At 35.3% G+C, this 27,145-nt stretch overlaps 1 protein-coding gene across 2 annotated transcripts in view; it reads right to left on the reverse strand.

Moving 5' to 3' along the window:
- LOC149806993 (uncharacterized) overlaps positions 1 to 16,996 on the reverse strand; it is a 102,296-nt gene extending 85,300 nt beyond the window's left edge. Inside the window, exons 1-3 of one of the 2 annotated variants that reach the window (XM_089960483.1) lie at positions 16,883 to 16,996; positions 10,910 to 10,976; positions 4,220 to 4,483 (exon numbers count right to left, since the gene is read on the reverse strand). In XM_089960483.1, coding sequence (XP_089816609.1) covers positions 4,220 to 4,227 — 8 coding nt within the window. In that variant the 5' untranslated portion in view covers positions 4,228 to 4,483; positions 10,910 to 10,976; positions 16,883 to 16,996. Of the gene's footprint in view, positions 1 to 4,219; positions 4,484 to 10,909; positions 10,977 to 16,454; positions 16,579 to 16,882 lie in introns of those variants that run through there. The other variant, XM_089960477.1, reaches the window with a different exon arrangement.
- Between the last annotated feature and the right edge of the window lie 10,149 nt (positions 16,997 to 27,145).

Genomic DNA, 27,145 nt, shown 5'->3' on the forward strand with positions numbered 1-27,145 from the left:
GCGTCTACATCACTAAGTCATCTGAATTTGATAATTTATAAAAACTAATTGATGTCTATATCAATATCAGAACCTTTACCTAAGTTATTGAATCTTTCATACTTGTTATTCTAATCTTGAAAACTTTGTACGTAATGAATGAAATCCGCGACCGCCATTTTGGAGAGTGGAGATTACGACCCAGTTACTTTAAATAGCAGATATCGACCAGTGCATACATAGCGACCACGTGATCTGACGTAATTGTCATTTGCAGAAATGAATGTAGTATCTAACGGGGGGGGGTTTTCCCCGAAGGTGGCGCTATGAAAACCAGCTCAAAATGGCTGATGTTTACAGCAGGTGTTTACAGCAGGCGTCAAAAGGCGCTTCCATGGGAATGGAGTAAAGGCTTCAAAAGGTGCTTCCATGCGAATGTTGTAAAGGCGTCCAAAGATGCCTGAATTGAATTTTAATAAACATGCCCACATAATCACACTGAGATACAATTTATTTCCCCATGGCCAGTCATCCTCAATTTGGATACTACTTATAGCCACCTTCAAATTTAGACCTACTAAATTATACTACACTGTTTCCATGGCTACCAAAAATACTGAAAGCTGAAAACTATCGATGCTAAAAGCACCTCCATGCAACTTGCTGTGTGCCAAGTTTGATTGAATTGAACACCATGAATAGCTTGTGAATAATGTTCCAGAAGCAAAAATGAGTATAGACAAAATGAAAGACAAATGTGATTACAGAGAAAGAGAGATGGACATAACAGTAGCTATTATGCCCTGAATTATATAGTGGGGGAATAATAAATTCTAGGTAGACTGAATCAGTGAGATCCAGATCTCCTGGCACATTGCACATTCACAGATGTGCATTAAGACTTGTCATTTATGCACATCTTATACTGAAGAAGATACAGTATTGTGCAATTACCATAGTTGCCAGCCTATAAGTTGATGCAGAATACAAGTTGAATATGCAAATGTTGTAAATTTTCCAGCTTTCATCCATATACAAAATGATGCTGAGTACAAGATGAGACCAGGTGAATACATCAGCTTTGTCTTTTTCACTACAGTTCGTTCAACACAGCTTCACAAATTGTATCCAATCTGCAACTCTAAACTTTCAGGTCAGCATCAATAAATGGTGTATTTTAAATGAATTACATACTTTTAGCTACATTTAATGACTCTGGCCTGAAAATTTACCAAGTTACAGATAGGAAACAATTTGTGATGCTGTGTGCAATGAAACTATAGTAACTTCAGGTTTCCATGATGACAGGATAAGTTTTAGCCAAAAGGGAGTACTCAAAGCGCTCTGGCATCTTGATGATTTAAGGTGGGCTGTGTGCTCACACCTGTGCTGTTCAACCTCTTCTTCACCCAGTGCAGTGAAGGACCAAGACATTGGAGTTTACATCAAGTATCGCCTCTAAGGATCCCTTTTTGACTTGTGCCAGCTCTCTGCAAGAACAAAGGCAATGGACAAACTACTCCTCAAAGCTCTATTTGCAGATGACTATGCACTTATGACGCACAAGGTAAACCACCTACAGACCATTGTGAATAAGTTCTTTGAGGCATCCAGGCTGTTTGGCCTGATAATAAACCTGGATAAAACAGGTATTGCTTCAGCCAGCTCCTTGCACAGACGCACCAAAACCCACAATCAAGATTGACTGAAGACAGCTGAAGAACATGGAGAGCTTTACATACTTGGGTAGTACAATATCTTCTGATGGGTCACTGGACAAAGAAATTACAGCCAGTATCTGGAAAGCAAGCCAGAATTTTGGAAAACTTTGTCTGAGTCCTGCAGCAAAAAGACATTTGGATGCCCACCAAAATCAAGGGCTATAAAGTTGTCATCCTCACCTCCTTCCTCTATTACTGTGAAAACTGGACTGTATATTGGTAGCATGTGAAGCCATTGAGCAGTTCCATGCACACTCACTAAGATCAATCATGCATGATAGCAAGACAGGGAGTCCAACTGAGAAGTCATCAGCATGGCAGGAATTCCTAGCATTGAGGCAGGGCTGCTGAAAGCCCATCTCAGATGGAAAGGCCTAGTCATTTGGATGGAGCAGACCGGAATACCAAGGCAGCTCTTCTATGGTGAGCTCAAGCATGGAATGTGGAAAGGAGAGTGCCCCAGGAAAAATTACAAAGACAACCTTAAGCATAACCTGAAATGGTGTAGAATCCAACCCAGCAAGCTGGAAGCCTCTGCCAAGGTCCAGTCTACAGACTTTCCATGCCCAGCCTGTAATATCCTGTGTGCTTCCAAATTTGGACCTGGGAGTCATGTGGCATTTGCGTAGTCACCGTGGGCAGCACAACTAACATCATCATTGGACATGATGAACAACCGAATAAAAAGAAGAAGAATGGTATCACTGTATACAGATTATCAGCAGGAGACAAACTGCATCAATGATGCTAAATGTCTTTCCACAATTTGTTTTGAAGAGAGATGGAGGCATATGTATTTCATCATATTTTTCTTCTTGCACCTCATGATCAAAATAAAATGTACCCCAATGTGAGAGAGATTGAAGCAGTTCTTGATGCTATTATGTATCATACTCCTTAAGTTTTAAAATTTAAATTTTCACAATATTTATAACAATACAGACTCCATTTAGGTTAATTCCCAAGAATGACCAAGCACAAAGTACAATGACCTCTCCATTCCCAACAAATAAGATTATCTTACATCAGTAAGTGCATGGACAGTTAGGATGCATTTGGTTTTGATAATTTCATGCTACTTGTTAATTTAAGTTGCTCTGATAGTTCTGTCAGTGAGTGCGAAAGGTGTCACTGGTTGAGAACACTTACAAGAGAAAGCACCAGGCATTTCCTGGCATTACACCATCTGGCATTAACAATACCACATCAGTAGTCTCATTTTCCTACTGGTAGCCTCATTTGATTTGGTCTGCCGAATCTTGTTCTCAAACAGGTGTTAGCTGGAATGAGCTGACCACAGCTGTAGCATATTTAATGAACATATAAATAACACTGCAAAGCCACATGGTTCTTGGGACAATGGAGATCATATCTAACACTTAAAGGAATTGTTTATTCAGTGTTATTAATTGATAATGGAATTGAGAATTGCCACTGTACAGTAGAAAGATCACCATCGTTTGGTAACTAAACAATTCAGATTACAATAATCCAGAAACCTTTCTCTCATACTGGTACACATTTGATCATGATGTGCAAGAAGGAAAATGCAATGAAATACCTATCTTTGTCACGGTTATTCATTTTCTGACATGTCTCTTCTAATGCACATATGTAATCAAATTTAAAACATATACTACTAGTGCACACTGCTTTAGCACAATTACATCTGATGTATATGAATTTAATACTGATGACCATGCAAATATTCTAAAATCCTTCTCAATTTTTGGATATTCTATATTTTTCGTACATAAACATTTCCCCAAAATGATAATTATTTGCACACATTACTTTTTGTACTTTTGGAGAAATCTTTTTAATAAGAAAAATTACAAAGCATACGATAAAGCAATTTGAGTGATATAATGCATATAAAAATCAATTCAAAGTACATGCAGAAGATGAAGCCCAGATTTTCTCATAAAAATTATTGAAATATGGGCAGGAAAAACAAGTAATGTTGACTGGTTTCATCATTTTCTAGAATTATTCATTGGAAAATTCAAAACTAAACTGACAAATGTACACCAAGGTTCCAGCACAAATTACAGGTTTGAACATTCACAAGCTGCCACAAAAACAGAAGCTTAACATCAAAAGCACTCTTTAACTTTCTTCTAAATATTATAAATAGAATTTTCAAGACCTTGGTTTTCTCTTTGGATTCTAAAACTGGTGACAACAATATGGCACTTACTTTTGAGATTTCAAGACTGATAAAGTTTTGGGCTCTCTGAATCTAATGAAAAAGTGGTTTGGGTAATCACAAAGATAATGGACATCTAGAAAAATGTATGCAGAATTTTGTCAGTTTTAAATTATAAAACTGCACACATCATTTCATCTTTGATAAAATTAAAATCATAACTGAATATATTGACACCTCAACATTCCTTATAATAGTAACAACTTTTATCATATGAAATCATTTAATTATTTTTTACATATAGATCTTTTTTTATATTAAATCTGATAACTGGAGCTCTTCAATATTATGGCTAAAATGATAAAATTACCCTGACATTTCTTGTGAAGACCATAACCATGGTACTCAGGTAATAATACCAAGATCCAAATATGGCCATCAGGAAACTTTTAATTTTCATCAGCTCACTGTCATTTTCATCGGCTCATTATCATTATCATCAGCTCATTATCATTTTCATCAGCTCATTATCATTATCATCAGCTCATTATCATTTTTATTGGCTCATTATCACTGCTCACTCTGAGAAATTAACACTTCTACTCAATCCTCATTTCCTCGTTTTATTCTATTCCTGAAATGAAAAAACTGAATATTTAATACAGTCTGATACTTATCTGATACTTACCATATATACTTGCTTTTTATAAGTCCAACTGCAAATTTCATAGACCAAGATTTACCACTGCATAATGCAACAGAAGACCTGGATCTATGTTAGGAGCAACAAGTTGAACAAACAACACAAACTCCAATATATCATCACAATATGTGATAGTAGATCAGGGTGTATGTTGTTCACAGGCGGGTTCAACTTTCAAGTAAGTATTTATGGTAGATCTTGCCTTGCCGACATGTGTTTATGGAAAGATACTGAGGTTTGGAATAAATGGGTGTATACATGCACCATATACAGGGGCTATGCATTTAAAAAGTCTGCTAAAAGTTTATAATAACTCACATTTTGAAAGCTGGTAAAAATGCAGCAGTGAGCAACAAAATTACCCCCCAAAACAATTACCAGGAATGGTACATTATACACCTGTGTAAAGGTCCTTTATGTGGGCTTTTGTAGGACATCTTTGACTCTGGAGATTACTGTCCAATGGGTCTCTGTGACTTGTACCTTTGGTCAAGGTATGCCGTCTTCAATAAAGCTATGCAGAAACCATTATTTTCATAACAGGCTTACAATGGCCATGATCTTTAGACTGCAGAATATATAGCTTTCTTAATTACTCTATGTGCGAGTCATCCAAAAAGTCTGGTCAAAGAACTTGCGTTAGAACAATTGTTGTTTTGTAAAACCCAATTTTCTTAGAGCTATAATGACCTGACCCATATTGCAAAATCAAATGACCTCTTTCAAACCCTAACTTGCATGACCTCCACAAACTTTGGTCAAAGTACATGGTAACAGAACTAAAGCTATTATGCAAAACCATTTTCTTCTTTCAGTTGAAGTGGTCTTGACCTTTGACCTCAAATCAAATGGCTTTTTTCTTCCCCAATGTCAAAGTCATCCACAAATTTTGGTGAAAGTACAAAGTCAAGAACTTGAAATTTTCTACAGAAATTATTGTTCATGTCATATGACTGTGACCTTTGACCTTCTGATCACAATACTGATAGAATTCTTCATTTCCCTAATGTTACTGTGTGAAAAGCAAGCATTTTTCTTTTTTTAGTCACAGTGACCCTTTCAATTCACATTGTGTTGCCAAATTGAAGAATTTTTATTTACTCTAAGTACAAGCCATCAACAAAAATTGGTCTAGGATTGAAATGTAGAACTAATGTTATTGTCTGGAAACTATTTGTTCTTTGTTCAATCACAGTGACCTTATCTTTGACCTTTTCACCCCAAACTGAGAGACTTCTTCCTCATTCAAAGTGCAAGCTATCCACAAAGTTTGGTCCAGTTATATGATGTGGGCTACAATAAAGCGAAAATATATTACATTATTTGGCATAAATAACTGGCAAGCTTTTCACATTCCCACAATGGTTGCATTGACACAAGAACTCACACAGAGGTGTGATCTGTAATGGCAAGCACCTGCGACAACTCAACCACCCAGGGCCCCTTTATTTCTGTATTATTACCTGGACCAAAGTGTATATCTTGCACACTGGGTGAGGAAAAAGCCTACTGATTTTGGTGTCAAATGGTCAAAGGTCAAGGCCTATGACTTAATGATGAATAGTGTTTCTGCACAATAACATTAGTTCTACCTTCCTTACTTAGTTTTTCCCATCTTCATGTTCTTAGTATTGACATTGCCAAGTTAACCCAATTAAGTAACTAATATACATTGTTCCAGTTCTCTTTATGATACTTCAACCTCAACACTGTCACTTACTTTAAAAAATAATCTGTTTGGTTGACATCTATATATATATATATTTTAACCTACATAATACCATGCATGTCTCATTGAGCCCAAACTACTCTTTTTGGTCAAACCTCACAAAAATATTTCCTAAAAAAGCATATATTTTTGGATGAACATCCTGACAGTTTTTGAAAACACCACTATACATGACTAATTTTTGCATTAAGTTTTACAGATGGAGTCTGTTGAATTAATAAATCTAACATGTGCTTGATTCAGGACACACAGTACTATTGGTATGGAAAAATGGGAACCAGCCTGGAAATGGGTGAACATAAAATAGAGTATATATGGGTTAGGCTGACCAGGATGGATTAATAATGTAAGTTATGTTGTAGGAAAAAGAATCTTTTGAGAGCTTATCCTAGTTGTAAGTGAAAAAAATAAAAATAGACACTGTTTTATTGATGGAATTCCAGTCCTTTAACAGTCTTGAGTTTGGAGCACTCATTATTAAAATTAGCACCTGACTCTTTGGTGTGGAATTGAAAGTACATGTTTCAAACACATGCAGGTCCAGAAAATGCTGTGGCTCATATCTTTCTCTCTACAAAGAAGCTGACATCCAGGTTTCATTTATACTGATAAATATAGGTTTGATCATGAGTACTCAAAAATTTTAAGTTATTGAATTTTTAATATCATAGTGTTTGCATAGGTTTACTATGGGAACTGAATTAGTACTGTGAGTCCTTCAGCTTGACTATATTAGAGAAATTGTGCTTCCAAAGCAGAGAGCTACAAACACAAAGGGAACTAATTTTACTAGTATTGTATCTACATACACATAGTAGGAACATTGTTCATGAAATGGTTGATAAGCACTTATTATAATGAGCTTCATCCTCACCAAATGTACCAAAGCAATACCTTTTTGTTGCACCATCTGAATATTGCATAAAAAATATAGTACATTTTTTTCAATACTTCTGTCAAACTTGAATATTATGTACAATTGCCATGCGTGTGTTTTGGAGATAATAAAAAATAATGAAAAAAGAGAGCTAATATATCTTATTTGCAATATGAAAAACTTTTAAAAATTTGTCTTTGTATATGTATGTTGAAGACAATAAAAAACAAGGCAAAGATATAAGAGAAAAAGAGAGACAGTTGGATAAAAGATAAAGAAAGATTGGTTTTCCACTGTCTTTACCCAACCATCACAGCTCTAGTGTCATTAAAAATGGTTTGGGTGGGGGAACCTGTTATGGGAGATTAAACTCTTAAGATGACTCCAAGCTCCTATTTTAAAGATACCAGGTTGGGAGTTTCAGCAATTGTAACTGATACTTTATACTTTATCCAAATGGGCTAGATAGTCTTTGAAACAAAACATTATTCATTTGTGTTTGGGTCAAGATGTGTCAATATTTTCAATGGTAATTGAATCAAGTTCTAGATACTGATAGGGATATGTCGTGGTTGATGGAAGTCATGTTACAGTATTTACAATCTTGTACAACAGTGTGAATGGAATTTTCAAATCTGCTGTGTCTAAACATTTCTCAATCTAAGTCTTCAAGCGTGGATATATAACACAACCTCTTTTTCTGTATTAGTAACAAATCTTGTCCTTGATGTTTTATCATCTTCAAAATGTTTTAATTCCATAATTCCAGCATGGTAGCACAGAGTTTCAAATTTTCTGCAACAATGACAAATACTATATTATTTTTGAGTAATTCTAGTATATACATGTTATTTGTGAGCAACACTGATAACTATAGTACTATGCCACTTTTGAGCAAAATTGATAACTAATATATGCCAATTAGTGCAACACTGATAACTGATGTAATTTTTTAGCAACAATGATAACCATTGTGAGTTTTTTCTGTGCAACATTGATTGCTACCAGTATATCATTTCTGAGCAACACTGATTACTGTCATTTTTTAGCAACACCAATTACTATCTCATTTTCAAGCAACACCAATTACTATCTCATTTTCAAGCAACACCAATTACTATCTCATTTTCAAGCAACACCAATTACTATCTCATTTTCAAGCAACACTGATTACTATCTCATTTTCAAGCAACACCAATTACTATCTCATTTTCAAGCAACACCAATTACTATCTCATTTTCAAGCAACACCAATTACTATCTCATTTTCAAGCAACACTGATTACTATCTCATTTTCAAGCAACACCAATTACTATCTCATTTTCAAGCAACACCAATTACTATCTCATTTTCAAGCAACACCAATTACTATCTCATTTTCAAGCAACACTGATTACTATCTCATTTTCAAGCAACACCAATTACTATCTCATTTTCAAGCAACACATTACTATCTCATTTTCAAGCAACACCAATTACTATCTCATTTTCAAGCAACTCTAACAACTGCTATATATATCTTGTTAACAATGATAACAGCTGATGTCATTTTTAAGCATTGTTACATTGATAACTATGTCATTTTTAAGCAACATTGATAACTATGTCATTTTTAAGCAACACTGATAACTATGTCATTTTTAAGCAACATTGATAACTATGTCATTTTTAAGCAACATTGATAACTGTCATTTTTAAGCAACATTGATAACTACTATGCCATTGTAGATCAACACTGCTATGCCATTGTAAATCAACACTACTATGCCATTGTAGATCAACACTGCTATGCCATTGTAAATCAACACTACTATGCCATTGTAGATCAACACTACTATGTCACTGTAAATCAACACTGAGAACTACTATATAATATTTATGAGAAATATGGATAACTACAGTAATTTTTTAGCAACAATGATTAGTACTGTTAGGTTTAAGTATCAATGACAGCTATTATATGTCATTTCTGAGCAAGACCAATAACTGTCATTTCTGACAATAGCCAATAACTGCTGGTGTCATTTCTTAACATCAGCTCCTATTTCATTTGTGAGCAGCACTGACAATGACTGCCATTTTTGAGCAATGTCAATTATTATATGCCATTTTTGAGCAAAACTGATAATTACATCAATTTTGAGCAACACTAATTACTGTCATTTCTAAACAACACAGACAAGTACTAAATGTTATTTTCGCTGCACTAATAACTGTCATATGTCACACTCTAATGTTTATTACACCATCAATCCATACAAATCATTGTTATATTTTGTCAATTTAAGTTTTGATAACAGAATACAATTGTCCTATTAATATTTTGCAAATTTTAATAACCAAGAGTTAAAATCTTCAGAATGTTTATTCTTTTCCTGTAGTTATTTGTTCACCTGAAAAATAATCAAAACTTCACCAAAAACAAAACATACTATAAATAGAAGCTAAGACATGTTTGCATAGCAATTATGATGAATAATTCACAAATGCCTTAGATCAAGGAAAGTGTGAGTACACACTGTGAATAATGACTTCCTTGATGTAGGCTGCCAGGAAATTATTTCACACAAGTGTAAACTAACATGTATTATTCTATTTACTGTATATGTGATCAGGAACATTAATTAGTACCCCTGTTTTATTGTTTGCAAAGCACAATAGATGTATGGGCTGTTAAATATGCACTCAGTCAGTCCTAATAATTTGGGTTGGTTTGGTGTTTTACAATACAGCAACACAGGTTATTAAGTACCAATGCAACGGAGTTAAGTGCCTTGCCCAAGGGAACGCATGATAATAAAAATAGGAAATGTGCATTTTGTTTTCATATGATCAAGTATTTCAGTCTGGAAGACATAAATAAGTTCCTCCCAAATTTCAAGCAGTTACCAACAATTAAAGTCAGTCATGGCAGGCATCATGTGGCTGACAATTAAAATGTGAACTATTTTCAGTAATTCACCAAGCAAGATCATCAGAAATCAGGGTAAGAGATTTTACCCCAATTCTGACAGTTTCTTGCACTGCCACTGGTGAAAACCTGTAAGACAATACTGGTCAGTTGGAACATTGCCAAGTCAGTATGATCTGATGTCACAAATGACTTTTTTAAAACAAAGTTGCTGCACTTCCTGGTCTTGCTTCCACATGATAGAGGACAAAATTGGGGCAATTGCACAATTCTTTCCAAAGATAAAGGCACAATTAAAAATGCATAATCTCTCATTTTTTCTCATGATCAAAGTCAGCCATGATTTTTAAAGTTAGTTTTACACACAAAGCTTTAATTTGTGATTCATGCATGAATTTAAATAATAATTCAGAAGGTTTGGGTTACTTTAGGCCAAGCGTTTCATTACACTTGGTAATTAAATTGGGAATTGTTTCATATGAAAAGCATTTTATAAAAAAATGAAAATCTGAAATACAAATATAAATTTTAAATAATTTGTGAGTAACAGCACTGTATATATAAAGTGCCATAAATCATGTTGTTGTTGTTGTTCTAGGACTTAATGCCATTTTTCAGCACAAGATAGGCTATACATGGCGGCCAGTATAACTGGTGGAGGAAGAACCCTGGAAAACCCAGGGAAGAACCACCGACCCACGAGAAGCTACTGGCAGGCTTTCCCATGCATAAATCATGTACATATAATAATATAACTGACAATGGATTTAGGCACCTTAAAGTGGCAATACAAGCAAATGTTAAACAACAGCATTTTTTGACATTTGCTAGTTTCTTACCGTGAAAGAAAACGTCAACCTGCTCCAAAATAATTTCTGAATGTCAAATGGCTTCTTAAATAATTCTCTGCAAATAAAATTTATGAACTCAGACATGTTTTTTTTTGAAGAAAAATATTATGAAGAAAACCACAATACTCACAGACATATCTATAATTGTGTAAAGAAGTTCTGATCCTTACAAAAATGACAACACCACATATACAGAAGTTTCTGAAAACATGCACTTGTACGTCTTCTCAAAAAATAACTCCATTCTAGAATTTTTATATAAATGAGACATTGATTTTAATCCCTAATGTACATTGTTTTGTTAAGTTTTTAAAATTATTTCATTGAAATTTATAAATTCTGTATTATAAACAATATTTTTTTTTTTTACAAAAGGTTGTCACAAATTTTACATGGGGAAGAAGACTGTAACCTCAACCTTGTGACTCCCAACAATAAATGTTATTAAAATGCAGAAAACAATTCTCTAAACTGCATATGATCTGCAAAGTTCAACTAAGTCTAACTGAGCCAAATCTTATTTGTATGTGCAAATCTTACTTCTAATAAAACTCAGATGATTTTTATGTCTATTTACTAAATTTACTCAAAAATAGATACAAAATAGTCTCACAATTGGTATTATTTACAGCTGATCTGATTTAAGATTATCTCATTATTGTGTGGATCTTGCTCATTGCTTTTATAACTTATATTCCAAATTTGATCCAACTCTGATTACCCTATATATGGCCTCCATAACATTATATTCCAAATTTGATCCAACTCTGATTATATATGGTCTCCATAACATTATATTCCAAATTTGATCCAACTCTGATTATATAAGGCCTCCATAACATTATATTCCAAATTTGATCCAACTCTGATTATATATGGCCTCCAAAACATTATATTCCAAATTTGATCCAACTCTGATTATATATGGTCTCCATAACATTATATTCCAAATTTGATCCAACTCTGATTATATGGTCTCCATAACATTATATTCCAAATTTGATCCAACTCTTATTATATATGGTCTCCATAACACTATATTCCAAATTTGATCCAACTCTGATTATAATAATACAAACAGCCAATCAGATACAAGATCAACTCGTTTATATGTGTGAATCTTGCTCATTACTGAACTCATCCAAGACCTTAGCCTGTATTCAAAATCAGATCAGAAATATGGCTTCTGGGAACCAAAACAAGCTCAGCCAATCTGATGATATCATATATGCATACATGTATCTTGCTCATTATCAACCTATCTGAGATCACAATCATATCAGTATACTTCCAAGTCTGATCAAAATCACATCAAAAATAAAAGAATGATAAGAGACCTTTGACTCCACATACTGCCTGGCCTTAGATTCACTGATAAAGGACCTTCAACTCCACTTACTGCCTGGCCTTAGATTCACTGATAAAAGACCTGTGACTCCACATACTGCCTGGCCTTAGATTCACTAATAAAAGACCTTCAACTCCACTTACTGCCTGGCTTTAGATTCACTAATAAAAGACCTTTGACTCCACATAACGCCTGGCCTTAGATTCACTAATAAAAGTCTTTCCTTACACATAGTGCCAGGCTTTAGATTCCTTGATAAAAGACTTTTAACATAATTTGCTTTTGATCATAGTTTATATTAATGAAACCCTTGGTATATCCTTTTTCAATGCAGTTTGACAGACTTTACTTTTCTTGCAGACTGAAATTTTTCTTTATTTGTTTCCATGTCTGCACTTTTCTGGAGTGTAACGTTAACTGAGGTTAACTGTACATTTCATATTAGAATGGTCACCCATGTCCAGGTCGATAATTCGATAATTAACATTGTTTTCATTCCCAGCTTCTTTGAACCATGGGGATAGTTATATAATCCATCCATACATCTGCATGTACATAAGTACATATGTAATATCCTTGAACTTCTTCCATACCCTTTATGATATGTGAAACCTTTGTCAATGACAGATCTATGGGTGTATATTAGGTCAACACTTAGGATTCTGAGTGTTCATTCCAGTTGTGACCTGGAAAGATTTGATGTAAATTTCAAATATTATCATAGTTGTTTGTCTCATTAGTCTGAAAAATGGCTTGTCTGATCAATGACCAAAGTGTCAATGCATGTCAGAATTGAACTGCTGCGACATACCATGTGGTCTGGGATAGTAATCGGGTGGGAATCACAATATTTTCAAAGTTAAGACATGGATATACTGAGTCCAGGTTGGGGTGGTGGGTAAGGATTATCCCTACCCCTACCCCCCAACCTGAACTCGTATATTCATGTCTTAACTTTGAAAATATTGTGATTCCCACCCTATAACTATATATGTATGTGTATATATATATATATATATATATATATATATATATATATATATATATATATATACACACACCCTGGAACAAATAGAATTGTCCCAGGGTTCCATCCAACACCCAAACCATGAGACTAAGCACACAAGTTATAACTTGGAAACTGTTGAGAGTCATACTCATGTACTGTATATACTTACTGGACATAAAAGGAAAAATGCATGCACCCCAACTAGTGTTTTCCCTTGAAACGAAACACTCATGCACCCCAACTTGTGTTTTCCCTTGAAACGAAATACTCATGCACCCCAAATGACATTTTCCCTTGAAAGGACAAACACATGAACCCCAACTTACGTTTTCCCTTGAAAGGACAAACACATGCACCCCAACTGACATTTTCCCTTGAAAGGACAAATGCATGCACCCCAACTGACATTTTCCCTTGAAAGGATAAACACATGCACCTCAACTGACATTTTCCCTTGAAAGGACAAATGTATGCACCTCAACTGACATTTTCCCTTGAAAGGATAAACACATGCACCTCAACTGACATTTTCCCTTGAAAGGACAAATGTATGCACCCGATCTGATGTTTTCCCTTGAAAGGACAAATGCATGCACCCCAACTGATGTTTTCCCTTGAAAGGACAAATGCATGCACCCCATCTGATGTTTTCCCTTGAAAGGACAAATGCATGCACCCCATCTGATGTTTTCCCTTGAAAGGACAAATGCATGCACCCAAACTGACATTTTCCCTTGAAAGGATAAACACATGCACCTCAACTGACATTTTCCCTTGAAAGGACAAATGTATGCACCCCATCTGATGTTTTCCCTTGAAAGGACAAATGCATGCACCCCAACTGATGTTTTCCCTTGAAAGGACAAACGCATGCACCCAAACTGACATTTTCCCTTGAAGCAGTCCTTACTCACATGACACAGTCTCCAGAGTGGAAGTCAAAGTGGGGAATCATGGGGATATGTTTTATAAACAGAGTACCTAGTTAAAGGATGTTAAGTCAGACTTGTAATGTGCTAAAATGGACTTAAAATTAGCAGTAGTCCACTAGCCAGCGGTGTGTAAATTTTATTTTGGACTAATTTTCATAATGTCAGTAGCCTGATGACTAGTATTAGTTTTAGTTGTTACCTGTCAGTGCTTGTGGGAAGAACAAATTAAAATTCAGCAGGACAAGTACATTTTTTTAATCTATTAGTCCTGGTTAAAAAGAAATTTTTGTTAAATTCTAGGCCTGTTTGTGTTGGAAACAGCAATATCACAATCAAATGGGGATTGTGCCGACATGACATGGTTTATACATGCTATCAGAAAGTGTAAATGTCATCTTCACCTCCAAGCCTTATGTTCTTAAAGTTGTCAGATGGTAACCAGTTTAAATTTTTCACTTGCAAATTGTTGTACCTGAGATCATTACTTTTCACAACTTGCAGCACTGTGTGCTTCGACTGCATCTATGTTGTTATGGCTTAGGTGTAAATTATACACAGAAAAACATGAAAAACCATAACCAGTCAAACTGTTTTAGAGCAAAGTAGGGTGATGCCAGGAATGTGCATCCCTAAAAAGCACATCCAGTTTGATAATGGCAGCAGCATCACCAGTCAAAACATAACATAACCTAAGTTCCTAAAATGTAACATTTTTTCTGTACAAATTATAATAGGCTTACAATACCTCATTTTCAGTTTTAACAAAGTTGCTCTGAGGCAAATGATATTTGAAAACAACAAATTATATATAATTACAGAAATCAGACTTTTGATTTCCCTATCGAGTTCTTAAAAGTGTACCAGACTGAAACCCTACATGAAAACAAATGCTAATATATCAATATGATTTGTTTGATTAGGAATTTAAATTTCATTACTAGTTTCTTTAAAATTATCAACAAGAAAAAAGATCATCAAACTGCTTGTATCATGATATGTAATATTTTGGACACATAACAATTGCAATTAATTTTCCACTCCCTGAATAGAAAAGTGTTAACAAACTGGTACACAAGACTGATCAGGGGTTATATTGCATCTACTACAGTCACTGTTAATATACTGGTACATTATATATATATAAAAACATAAATATCAGGGTAGACATCTTACATTTTGCTGCAATAGACTAGTGACAGTCATGTACAGGAATATAAAAAAGGAGGGGGGGGGGGCAGAGAACAATTTGTTTTATTTATCTGCCCTGCAGCACCCAGAAAGTTAACAACAATGAAATGTACAATATATCAGGGTATCAGGATGCCATTTATTCTAGGACTACCACTACGTTATGTCAGTAAAAAAACCATCAACTTTTAGTTAGTGAACAACTTGTAGGCTTAGATCACATGTGATTGTCATGAACTAAATGCTGACAAAACTCAACAGCATGAAACCAAAATATACCAAGGAACAATGGTTTCTGAGATTACTCCTTAGACCAACATAGTATATATGCTTTGTATTTTCTGTCAGTACAGCTACCAGTAATGTCAGGAAGAAAAAGAAAAGCAGATATCTACTTGTTGGTCTAATTACTATGATTATGTTCTGACACAGTACCCTGTCATCTAGGCCGATAAATCAGCCCCTCACCGAAGATCTTGTTGATTTTCGGGTTAGGTTTTCGCCATGCTTTGGACCGTGGAAAGATTACAGTCATCACATATCATCCATCAGTATCAACAGATTTGTGGGGTTGATTATCGAACTACATGTTGTCATATGTGAGTCGTCTAGATTCTTGTATATTATTAACTGTTGGGTCCGAACGGATGATTAGAGTAATCTGAGAAACTTATGTCACTTGGTATGATTTTGTTTCCTTTGGAGAGAAGCCCCGGGTAGCCGAGTGGTCTGAAGCAATTGTCTTTTCCCATCAGTGCCATCTCACCTTTGTCCGCTTGGGTTTGAATCTTAGGCTCGGCCAATGTGGGTCTATTATCAGTAGCTTCCCGTGGTTCGATGGCTCTTACCGGGTCTTTCCCGGGTTCTTCTTCCACCAGTTATACTGGCCGCCATGTATAGCCGATCTCGCGTTGAGTCTGAGAAATGGCGCTAAGCCGAAAAGAACAAAATTCTTCATGATATTGAACCAACCAACCCAACCCCCCCCCCCCAACCTTTAGCTTACGTCAACGACCTGTTTAGATAGAAATACAAAATGTTTTGGAGTAAACTTACGTTTCAGCTGAATACAAAAGTGACCGTATCACATCACTCGCGCTTATTGATGAAAAAGTTTTTCAGATATATTCCGAAAAACACAAAAGCATGTCATAGGAAATCCTTAATGTCTTACGTCATAATTACGGGTACACTGTATATACTAACCAATCAAAGCACGGGTATAATGTTAAAGTGAGTACAAATGCACCAGGATGTAGTGGTGAAACAACTATAATGTACATGTATGACAGGTCAACTGTAAGCAACGATACGAGCCCCTGTGGTCATACCTACGGTTCATTTTTTTTCCTTGTCTTTCTTCGATTAGGACCTGTAAAAAAACGTGGCGATAAAACTCTAATTCTCGAATCAGGCTTTACATTCCTCGATTTTAGTTATCTAACTACATCTAAAAATAAATATATAAAAAATATTAACGTTACCAAATAACGATATCGTGGATATTATCCATTTGTTCCAAGTTGATATTTGGCCTGGAAGCGTATATTTAATTTGTTCTTAAATAGGTGAATTTCCAGTTTCGTTTTCGATGTCATGGCCACTTGTGCAGTCTGAAATAAGGGAGACAACTCGATTTCATCGGTCTCCCTAAACACAGTAATGGAGAGTAATGGACAGTAATGGAGACGAAAATACTATAATGTAAGAGAAATTACAGGAATTGAGTAAATTACTGGAACTAGTTTAAGAAGATTTATATGCAGAAATCGATTATTATTTTTGTTCCATCACGATTGTTATAAATTTACAATTTTACTTTCCAGACCACATGAATCACTTACCCTCTGACTTTATCATTCTTTCATCCCTCTCATTTATTTCTATGTATGTATGTCAGCTGTCTTGACTTTTTTCGAGACCTCAAGTATGTGTGTTCATTAATTATGCTTATAATGGAGTAAAACTGGTAAGTTGAAAAACTCATGTCCAATCCTTTTGCTCTGTATACACACATGTAATCTTCTGGAGGAATCAAATATGTATAACAAAACAAAATATATATGTTGGCACTTCTGAACGGTATATACTAATATATGTGAACAAATAATAACATAGAGTTGCATAGCTATGGAACTTAATAAATTTATTATTTTATTTCTGTCTTAATTTAAGTGACTCCGTTTAAGTGTTCGTTTTTGCACAAAAAAAATTATTTAAAAAAATAGTTAACTGATTTCTATTGTAGGACTAATGGCTGAAACATTTCAATTGCACAAACACCTAAAGCTAGTATAGTGTGCTTTCGTTAAATGCCGCATTCACACCTGTTGCACGTGTTTTTTATGTCTTTGATGTCCATTTTAGCTGCACATAGAATCCAGTAAGTTGAGCAGGCAGTGTCATGTATGGCCTAACATAATTATCGTTTAACGACACATTGTGAGATGTAATGGTCAATGAACATTAATAGAATGGTATCAACAATATTATTTTTTACAGACTTGAATTGATATATGAACAATAGTACTTGTAACCAACTTTCGCTAATGTTTATACAGTGATTTTTAATGTAAATAATTGGCATCAAGATGAATAAGAATGAGAAGGCTCCAATAGACATATATTCCTTATATAAGAAGGTTGCAGTCAAACCAAAAAACAGTTTTCTATTCACCGTGTTAAAATTTTCCATTTTGTGGACGTTTGTGATATCTTGGATATTATCAGAGTGGTAAAAGAAAAGAGGAAGAAACAGTTTCCTTGCGGTGACTGTAAGAAAGCTTGTGAGTCGGGCTGTGTTTTATGTGAGGTATGTCATCTTTTGAATTGCTTATATATTGTTTAGTTTCCATTTAACGATCTTTAATATATATCATTATTATTATATTATCCCTGCAAATTCTTTGAGCTGTCTGTACAATCATTCATTTGAATATGCAAACCTCCTGTTATCTGTGCTTAACATTAAACAGTATCTACATAAAATACATAATTGCCAATAAAATGTATCAATTGTTGCCATTTATAATAAACAGAGTGCTTCAATAATATGCTTTCAAATGTTAAAAGGAAAGATGAAAGAAGCGATTAGAATTATAAATAATATGTTCCCAAGCATATATATGTCCTGTTTGTGTAATGTTAACAACATCACATGTAAAAAATAATTAATAACAGTACATTTCTTAAATTCAGTTAAACTTGGTAAAAGTAGATGTTTTTCAATATTAATTGCATTTTATCATTAGCTTTATTATCGGATTGATTATTATAAGTCTCTGATCTCAAAATGATGATTTTTAGTCTTTAAATTAGCATTCTATCTTTCTGTCTTATAATTGTGTCTTTGATACGAAAATTTGACCAATTTGATGTTATTTGTTGCCAACTGCATATCGGTATGTATCTTGAAAATGGTCAATGTAATGTAGTAAAATCAGTTTAAAAGAAGAAAATGTACTGAATGTCATAATAACATTTTGGGTGATGAATTCCATTACCTTGATAATACATGCTCTCTCTCTCTCGTAATGGTATTTATACATCTCAGTAACTTTATTATCAGATTATACATGATAAGCATATTAGCTATTTTGCTGTAGTAATGTATTATGCTGTTTCTGTTTTGTTGTTGTTGTTGCTGCAAATCATCCATGTTGTAATGACTCAAGCTTTTTTAAATGATGTTGGTAATTAGCTCCCTAGAACTATTGTTGAATTGTTGTTTTTAATCAGGCCGTTAAATAAATCATATTTTATCTTTCTCATAGAGTATTATATTTAAACTCCCAAAATTATCCGCTGGAAATATTACAAGAAAAGATTATCTATCTTCTCATTTATTCTTTCTGTATATCTATATTGTGTATATTATTTTCAAGATACTCGATTCTTTTAAGAGCCCACATCACAAAATACTTTTTTATGTTTATGTCAAATCTTAAACCATCTGATATATCTACATTAGACACACCCACCAACTTCCTAGAACTAATTGTATTAGCATCATAAAATAAAGTTATTATTATTATTATTATTAATAGTGTCGTTCGCTAGGAGGCAAATGTTATTACTTGATGGGTATCACACGACTTCAAAAAGTAATGAATTATTTTATAAGGATTTAATTGTTTATTTTATAGGCTGTTCGATAAGTTTCTCCCAAACATTTATAATGGTCCTATTATTAGACTTGTAATTATATAAAATCGATTTCAATTTCTTGCAGCTTTTCAGGAGACCAAATATATTTTTGATTTTATTGATCTGTAATTTCAGGAATCTGTAAAGTTACTGAGACTTACTGAAATTTGATTTTTAGTCTATGTCTTTGCTTACTTAAATATAGTTATATGTGTTCATGTGATTTAATTAATATATCTATTGTTTAAAAATGATAAAATTACCAGTATATTAGATATCTGGTTGACATGGACTATTTCATTTTTATTGGTACATTTATTAAATTTCATTTTGATCTTTAAATAAATATCCTCTCAAGAAATTCGTGGTAGAAAACCTATGTTTCAAATAGATATTCTACAAAATTATAAATGTTTATAATATTTTATTTTTCTTTTTCTCATTACAACAGGCTGCTACGATTGGACTTGAAAAACTCAAAGCTTCAGTTGAGCGGGAGGCTTTGTTGACTGATGAAAGGTACTGTTCTTGCGAGTATGCTGAACACCCCAGTCTACCAGTAGATGCAGTTGCTGCTGACATCTTGTTCCGGTAACATGCTGAGAAAGGAATACCATTAATAACAACTGGGGACGGAGACTGTCTTTTCAACGCCGTCTCAATCTTTTTGTGCGGTAATGTTTCAAGATCGATTGAACTGCGCTACAAGACAACTTTAATGATGGTGCTTGAAGAGTCAGCGATTTTAGGACATCCAAATAAATCAAGTATTCAGTTATTATAGCCAGATTATTCCGATGTCGCATTAAATCACGCTCAGATTGGGAGCTTTTCCTCGGCGTGGACTATGATTGCCCTTGTCATGGTTACGAGGCGTCAGTTACGTAGTGTTTATCCAGCTGTAAACGGGACAAAGGACTCGGCATTTAGGGCCCTAAATACAACCTTCAACCATGCAGCAGAAGGATCAATGATTTCAGTGATGTGGAGCAATGTAACCAAACCAGCTAACGTTCTTTTGGTAAAAAAAGAAAAACATGTACCCCTAACCATTTCGTGGCATTGATTTAAAATAACGTCAATGACACACACGGCAATAACCAGACCATCAGTGAACCATCAATCAGTAACCCGACCATCAGTCCCAGGATCGTCAGTAAACCACCAATCAACAACCTGACCATCAATACTGAAACTGTCAGTGAACCACCAACCATCAGAGAAACACCAGTCATTAAGCTGACCGTCAATGAACCTCCAGTCAGTAACCCAACCGTCACTGGCCCTCAAAGTAAATTCACAGCGTCAACTAGTATCCTAGCCATCAATGACTATCCCAGTAATTACACACCTGAACGTGACGTTAGCATGGAAACGTCCACACCTAAGCGGCAATCAGATGACGGTGATTGGCAGACTCCGAAACATCGTCGTTGCTCCTCATGGTCATTCAAGAATAATGATTCCACATACGTAAATTGTTCGAACAGATATACCAGCCTAGTTGACGAAGATGACACCAATGACCTCACACTGGAATCAATAAAGCCAAACAAGGTCTGTTGGAACAATGTTTCTGTAACAAATAATGAATCAGCATCAATAGTTGGGAATTCTGGTAAGGTTATGTTGCTGGGCCTCAGTGGGATTTTGAAGAATGAGAAGTTTATGGACATAACAGAAACATTGAGAATTTTAAACCTAAAAAATATCATAGTGCACTACCACGTGTACCGCCTGGCCTAAAGGAAAACGTGTTCTTTATAGTTGACAATACACTAAATGAGGAGAGAACGAAAACTGGTAAGAGGAGAGAGTTTTGGGATGACTGTGGCACGTGGTACTTCTCCCACAAATTTGTTACACTAAACGAGAAACTGGTCAGCGTTATAAAGATAGACGGACAATATTGCACTGAAAAACATTTGACGGTGTGTGCGTCTACTTTCCACTTGAACCACAACTAGATGCTTCTGACATGTTGGTTGTGCATTGGGCATATAGCAAGCACAAGAACTCACTAAAATACAAGCGACGTGTAACTTGGATAGGAAATGTGCCACACTCTATGACACTATCTAAATTTCTCTCGATTATGGAGTATGTTGGTGTATTTCCCGGGAGGACAATTCATGGAAATACATTAAAACCAGAAGTACACGAAGAATACATAAGAACTACACAACGCGTAAAAGTTGTGGCTGCAAGTATGGTAAAACAGGACTCCGCAAAAAATGTGTACGACAAAATAAACCAAGGAGATGTTTATGACATTCCCAGAAATATCAGGGTTGTCCAAAACATTAAACACAGACAAAAAAGACAAGAACGACAACCGGCCAAAGACGTTTATAACAGAAATCTGGCCGACCACATTCTTAATGTAGAAAGTAAAGTGTATTCTCAGCACCCATTCATTAGAGTTGTCGACACGTCGATTCTGGTCCGTCCATCATACTGTACACTGACGCACAGATACAGGATATTAAACGATTCTGTTGTACGATGGAGGGAACGGTATTAGGTGTGGACAAAACATTTAATCTTAGAGAAATGTACTTAACATCAACAGTTTTCAAAAACAGAGCATTTTTACAAACCGATACCGGAGAGTCTCCTATTTTATTCGGCCCCTCTTTTCTACATGGTAAATCTGACTTTGAAACTTACAATGCTTTCTTCTCACATATTGCCAGTCATTTCACAGATGAAGAAATAGAAAACATGATTGTCGGCTCAGTTGACGAAACTGCGATTCGTAAAAGTTTAAAGCGGTCATTCCTTGGAGCGACACAGATTGTTTGTAAACTTCACTTGAAGAAAAGTGTCACTGATTATTTAAAAAATAGGGTCGGCATCAACGTGCAAGATAGAAAATTAATTGTAAACACCCTTTTCGGTGACGAAGGAATTGCACAGGCCGATAATTCTGTAGTATTTGAAGCAAGAATAAAACATGCAACAGATGTAATTTCGGAAAAAGCGTCGGGTTTCCAGCCATACTTCGAAAAACGAATGCTACCAATACTGAAAAATCATGTTAACTATCCTGCGAGGGTAAAAAATGTTGACGCCCACTGGACAAATAATAATGCAGAGTCTGCGAATAATATCACAAAGATCGGAACCAAGTGGAAGCAAATAAATATATCCGATCTGATTGATGTACTACAATTGATTGTCAGTTCCCAGTATAAAGACGCCGAAAGATCATTGATTGGAAGAGGCAATTTCAAGCTGGCATCCAATTATATGCATCACAGAGTTTCGATTGACGTGTGATGTCAAGAAACAGAAACTGAACGAGAAGCAATATTTAGAAAGTTTCTCAGAGACAAGGGTAAAAATAAGTTAACAGTAAGGTCAACAAATGGTAAAATCACTATACCAAAGGCACCTTCAGGAGGGAAAAAAACCTCACCAGAGAAAGAGGATGAGAAGGATGAGAGCTGAGCGGAGTCAGACTAGAACAAATTAAAAAAGGTGGACAGTCTTTGTAAAGAATATATATATAAAATTTTAATTAAAGCGTATTATGTGCACTAATAAAACAATATCACAACCACATTTGTTATTTATGATTTATGTATTTAAGTCCTAACAATATAAATTATAATATTTAATGTACATTCTTTCCTTCGCAATGTTCTATTTTTGTCACCATTACTGTCCATTACAGCCCATTACTGTCCATTACTCTCCATTACCGTGTTTAGGGAGACCCGATTTTCTTTTGTACAAGTGCATGGTTTAAAAGTCAAGGGCTGTACACCGTTACGAATCTGATTGTACGACTAGCAACCATCCTGAAAATGATTTATAACAATTTTTTTATTTTCCCAGTTAATTTTCTTTCTTGATATACATTTAAAATACTTTTTATGCCCACATTTTAATGAAATGCCTATCACTTGCCATTAATATTTCAAGTTTTGAGATAACGTCATGTAATATTAGCGTCAGCATATATTGTAATCTTTCATAGAATGAAGAGTATTTTAAATACTGGTATATTGCTATTATTTTCTTAGATAGCCTTTATTAATGTACGAATTCTTCAGGGAATCAAACTATTTCCTATCAATACTGGAGAAATCGTATTCTGAATGCACTGTCTACACTAAATCTTTAGGGATTCCTGTGTTGTTTTGTTCCTTCTCCAGTCGAATTATGTGGCCAAAATTTGCACACATTCTTAGGTTCGAACCAGGAACCAGGACTTGTTGAAATTATCTGTTCGCAGGTTAAAGAAAACATATGGCATCACGATATTGGTTTTTATGTGGCTTAACTAAAACCCTGAAAATCGAATAAAAGAATACTATACTAAATCACATTTTTCCATCCTGTAAGAATGAAATATTCTGCTGTAATTTGGAAACAAGAAAGAGCATGCCATGAAGAGACAGATAAGGAAAGAAAATACATGGACATGTAGCAAACTCATTAAAAAAAATATCGGAAAATCTGTTTACATAAAAAAAAGTGAATATGCCATCATAGTTAATATCATTACAATTGCAAATCATGATAGGCAGGTACAAAACAAAAATCAAATATTCAATTATTACCATTACACACACACAAACAATAAAACTGTGATGATTTATTAATCAAGCAACGTGACAAATTACTTGAACATGATGTAATTATAACTTATAATTGCCCTATTTAGCCATTATTATATTTATTGACATGCAAATGTCAAGGAATAAATATACACAACTTTTAACGACCTTCACTCTGGTAAATGTTCCGGACCTGTTTGCAAATTTCTTTCGTGACACAGATCAATCAATTTGAGATAAGCTTGAGAACACAATTTCATTTGACTCATCGTCACCATACCATTATGATAGAGAATATACATGGCAACCTTTACCAGCATTTGAACCTCTCTCATTGGATTTGGTACACAACTGTGATGAAGAGCGCCCCAAGCTCATGTGAACTCGATCCTATTCAGACATCAAAGCTAGCTGACAGAGTGATTAGATTTAATATTGCCATCACTGATGTTATCAATACCTCTCTCTCATCCAATGAATACCCATTATTTTTCAAAACAGCCATTGTAAAGCCTCTGTTGAAGAAACCAACACTTGATCCTAATGATTTAAAGAACTGCCACCCTGTTTCTAACTTCTCATTCTATGAAAAAAATCTTAGAATCTATCCCAACTTGTATCTCATCTGAATTCAAACAGACATTTTACCAAAGTACAGTATGCATATTGCCCTTGCCATAGTACTGAAATTGCCTTTCTGAGAGCAGTTGACTACTTTCCCCATGCTTTGGACAGTGGAAAGATTACAGTCCTCACCCTCCTTGACTTTTCTGCGGCATCTGACATAATAGATGATGATATATTACTTTACCATCTCCAGCATGTATTGGGTATTTGGCATTACTTCGATTCAAGTCTACTTAGTCAGCAGGACAAAAACTGTCCCGTAAATGGAAAACATTCCAGCCCAGTTGATCTATGTTTTGGTGCTCTTCAAGGCTCTGTTCTTGGCCCAGTTATCTTCATTCTGCATTCTGAGCTGTTCTCAAGTGTCATAGATAGATCCTAGGAACAGGGATGCATGACAGGAGAAGGTTTTAGTCCATTGCGGACCCCCCTCATTCCCTTGGGAAATATGAGGGATCTACGGGCTTCCTCTCATGACACTTCTGGATGCCTCTTAACTCTAAAACAGGTGAGAGGGAAGCTTTAATTGATGTTGCTTCTTGAACTGTTGAGGCTGGATCCTTTTAAAACAACTTTGATTAAGGCTCAGAAAGGTGGTCAGGATGAGAACACTTCCTGGCTATGACTGATACTGTTGGTCACTCAAGTCCTGGGATGCCATGGAGGCCACTAAGAGACTGAAACATCTAAAGAAAATCTCTGTCTCCAGTGAAATAGCCCCAAGAAGGCTCTTATTGCAATCCAGTAAGACCTTCAGTGTGTCTTGGTCAACATTCCTGTGGAGGTGGAGCAGTGCCATGGACAAAGATAAAGCATGCCTCTAAGTTTTGGCAACCACCTCCAGCAATTACTTTAAAGTGGCTGGAGACAAATATCTCTTTAGAACACTGGAGGGGCCTGCTGAAATAAAATTGGCATGCGAGGCTATGGTTACTAGCAAACAAGCTTAAAGGTACAGTACAATGTCTTGATTGTTAGTCAAGCCAAGGTCTCCATCGAAATCTCCACTTGTGTCCTTCAGAATCAGGGGTGTGGGGTGGGGAGTGGTACTTAAGTAGCTAAGCAGGAGAGAGAAACCTGTGACTAGATGCTGCAACCAGTGGTTGGTATGTTACATGAGGAACAGACCACCCATTCTTTCCTGGCAAATTCCTGGCCTCTTGAAAACTTTGGTCAATCCACTTTACCATGGTCAAATATAGGAGTAAAAGAAGATTGGTGATGAGGCCCCCAGGAGTCACTTGAAACTTGAGAGGATTTTCTTGTCCTTCATGCCCTAAGGCTAGTGAAACAAATCAGGAGAAGGGAGTCTCCTTCAACTGAATGGATAGATACAAGGAGGGAGACCTTAAAGGGAGGGGTCATCTTGGCCGGTTCCTATACAAATTCATTTGTGTCCACCAAAACTGAAAGGATGCCTATCAGCTTGCTCCCACTCCTGAGGATAAATGGGACTTCCCAACCCAGTGTCTCTCTAATGTGGGGGACGCTGGGGAATAGGGATAACCTGATGAGGAGTGGTGGAACTGCCCCTAGTAGCAGGCTTTCAAGAAGGATGACAAATGCCTGTTGTCTCTCCAATAGGGTATCCATGTCTTGCTGCTGCTCAGAGAGGCAAGACTGCTCTTACTTGAAGACTTTGTAGGGAATTGGAATCAGTTCTACTCGATTTAATACGGTAACCACAATTAGTCTTTCCACAAATTATCATTATACTGTGTTCTGTCAAGTACATTGTGTGCGCTAAGTACACAGTTCATCTCTGTCACTTTATTCCTCCAAAACACATAGTCATTAGCATGAGTCATGCCTAAAACATAAATGATTAACTGTTCTTAGTATCCACCATGGCAGCAGACACAATGTATATTTTGCAAGCATCTGCATATTTTCAGTTGATTTGCAGGTTGGTACGTTGTTGTAAATCAGCTGCTTTTTTTACTGCTACCATAATTCTGTTATGAGCTATTCTCAAATCAAGCCAGTTGTGATGATTGTCCATGCAACAATTCATTTTTGTTTATATGAAAGAAATACATTTTGGCTCTGCAAGCTGTTGTTTCCAATGGAAACCATAAGAATAAACCATAGTCGGCCAACCTATACTCATTGAGACTTTTCTACTGCCATGCTGAAAAACTTGCGTGGGTGACTTTCTCAGATTTTTTAAATTATGATTTATCAAAACCTTTCAACTAATTATAGCAGAATCCCGCATGACATTCACTAAAGTTGTAAGTTTTGCTATGTGACTGATTCTCTCATAATGCAGTCATAAATGAGAAAACGGTTAAACTTATTATTTGTATTACATTTTGAGAAAATTATTTACAGATTTTCTAATTCATTCAGAATTTAATTTACTGTATTGGAGACAAATGTTTTCCTGTTTATAGACTTTTGTTT

The sequence above is a fragment of the Sinohyriopsis cumingii genome, chromosome 1, assembly GCF_028554795.1.
Source record: "Sinohyriopsis cumingii isolate HCF-2022 chromosome 1, ASM2855479v2, whole genome shotgun sequence".
NCBI lineage: Eukaryota > Metazoa > Mollusca > Bivalvia > Unionida > Unionidae > Sinohyriopsis > Sinohyriopsis cumingii.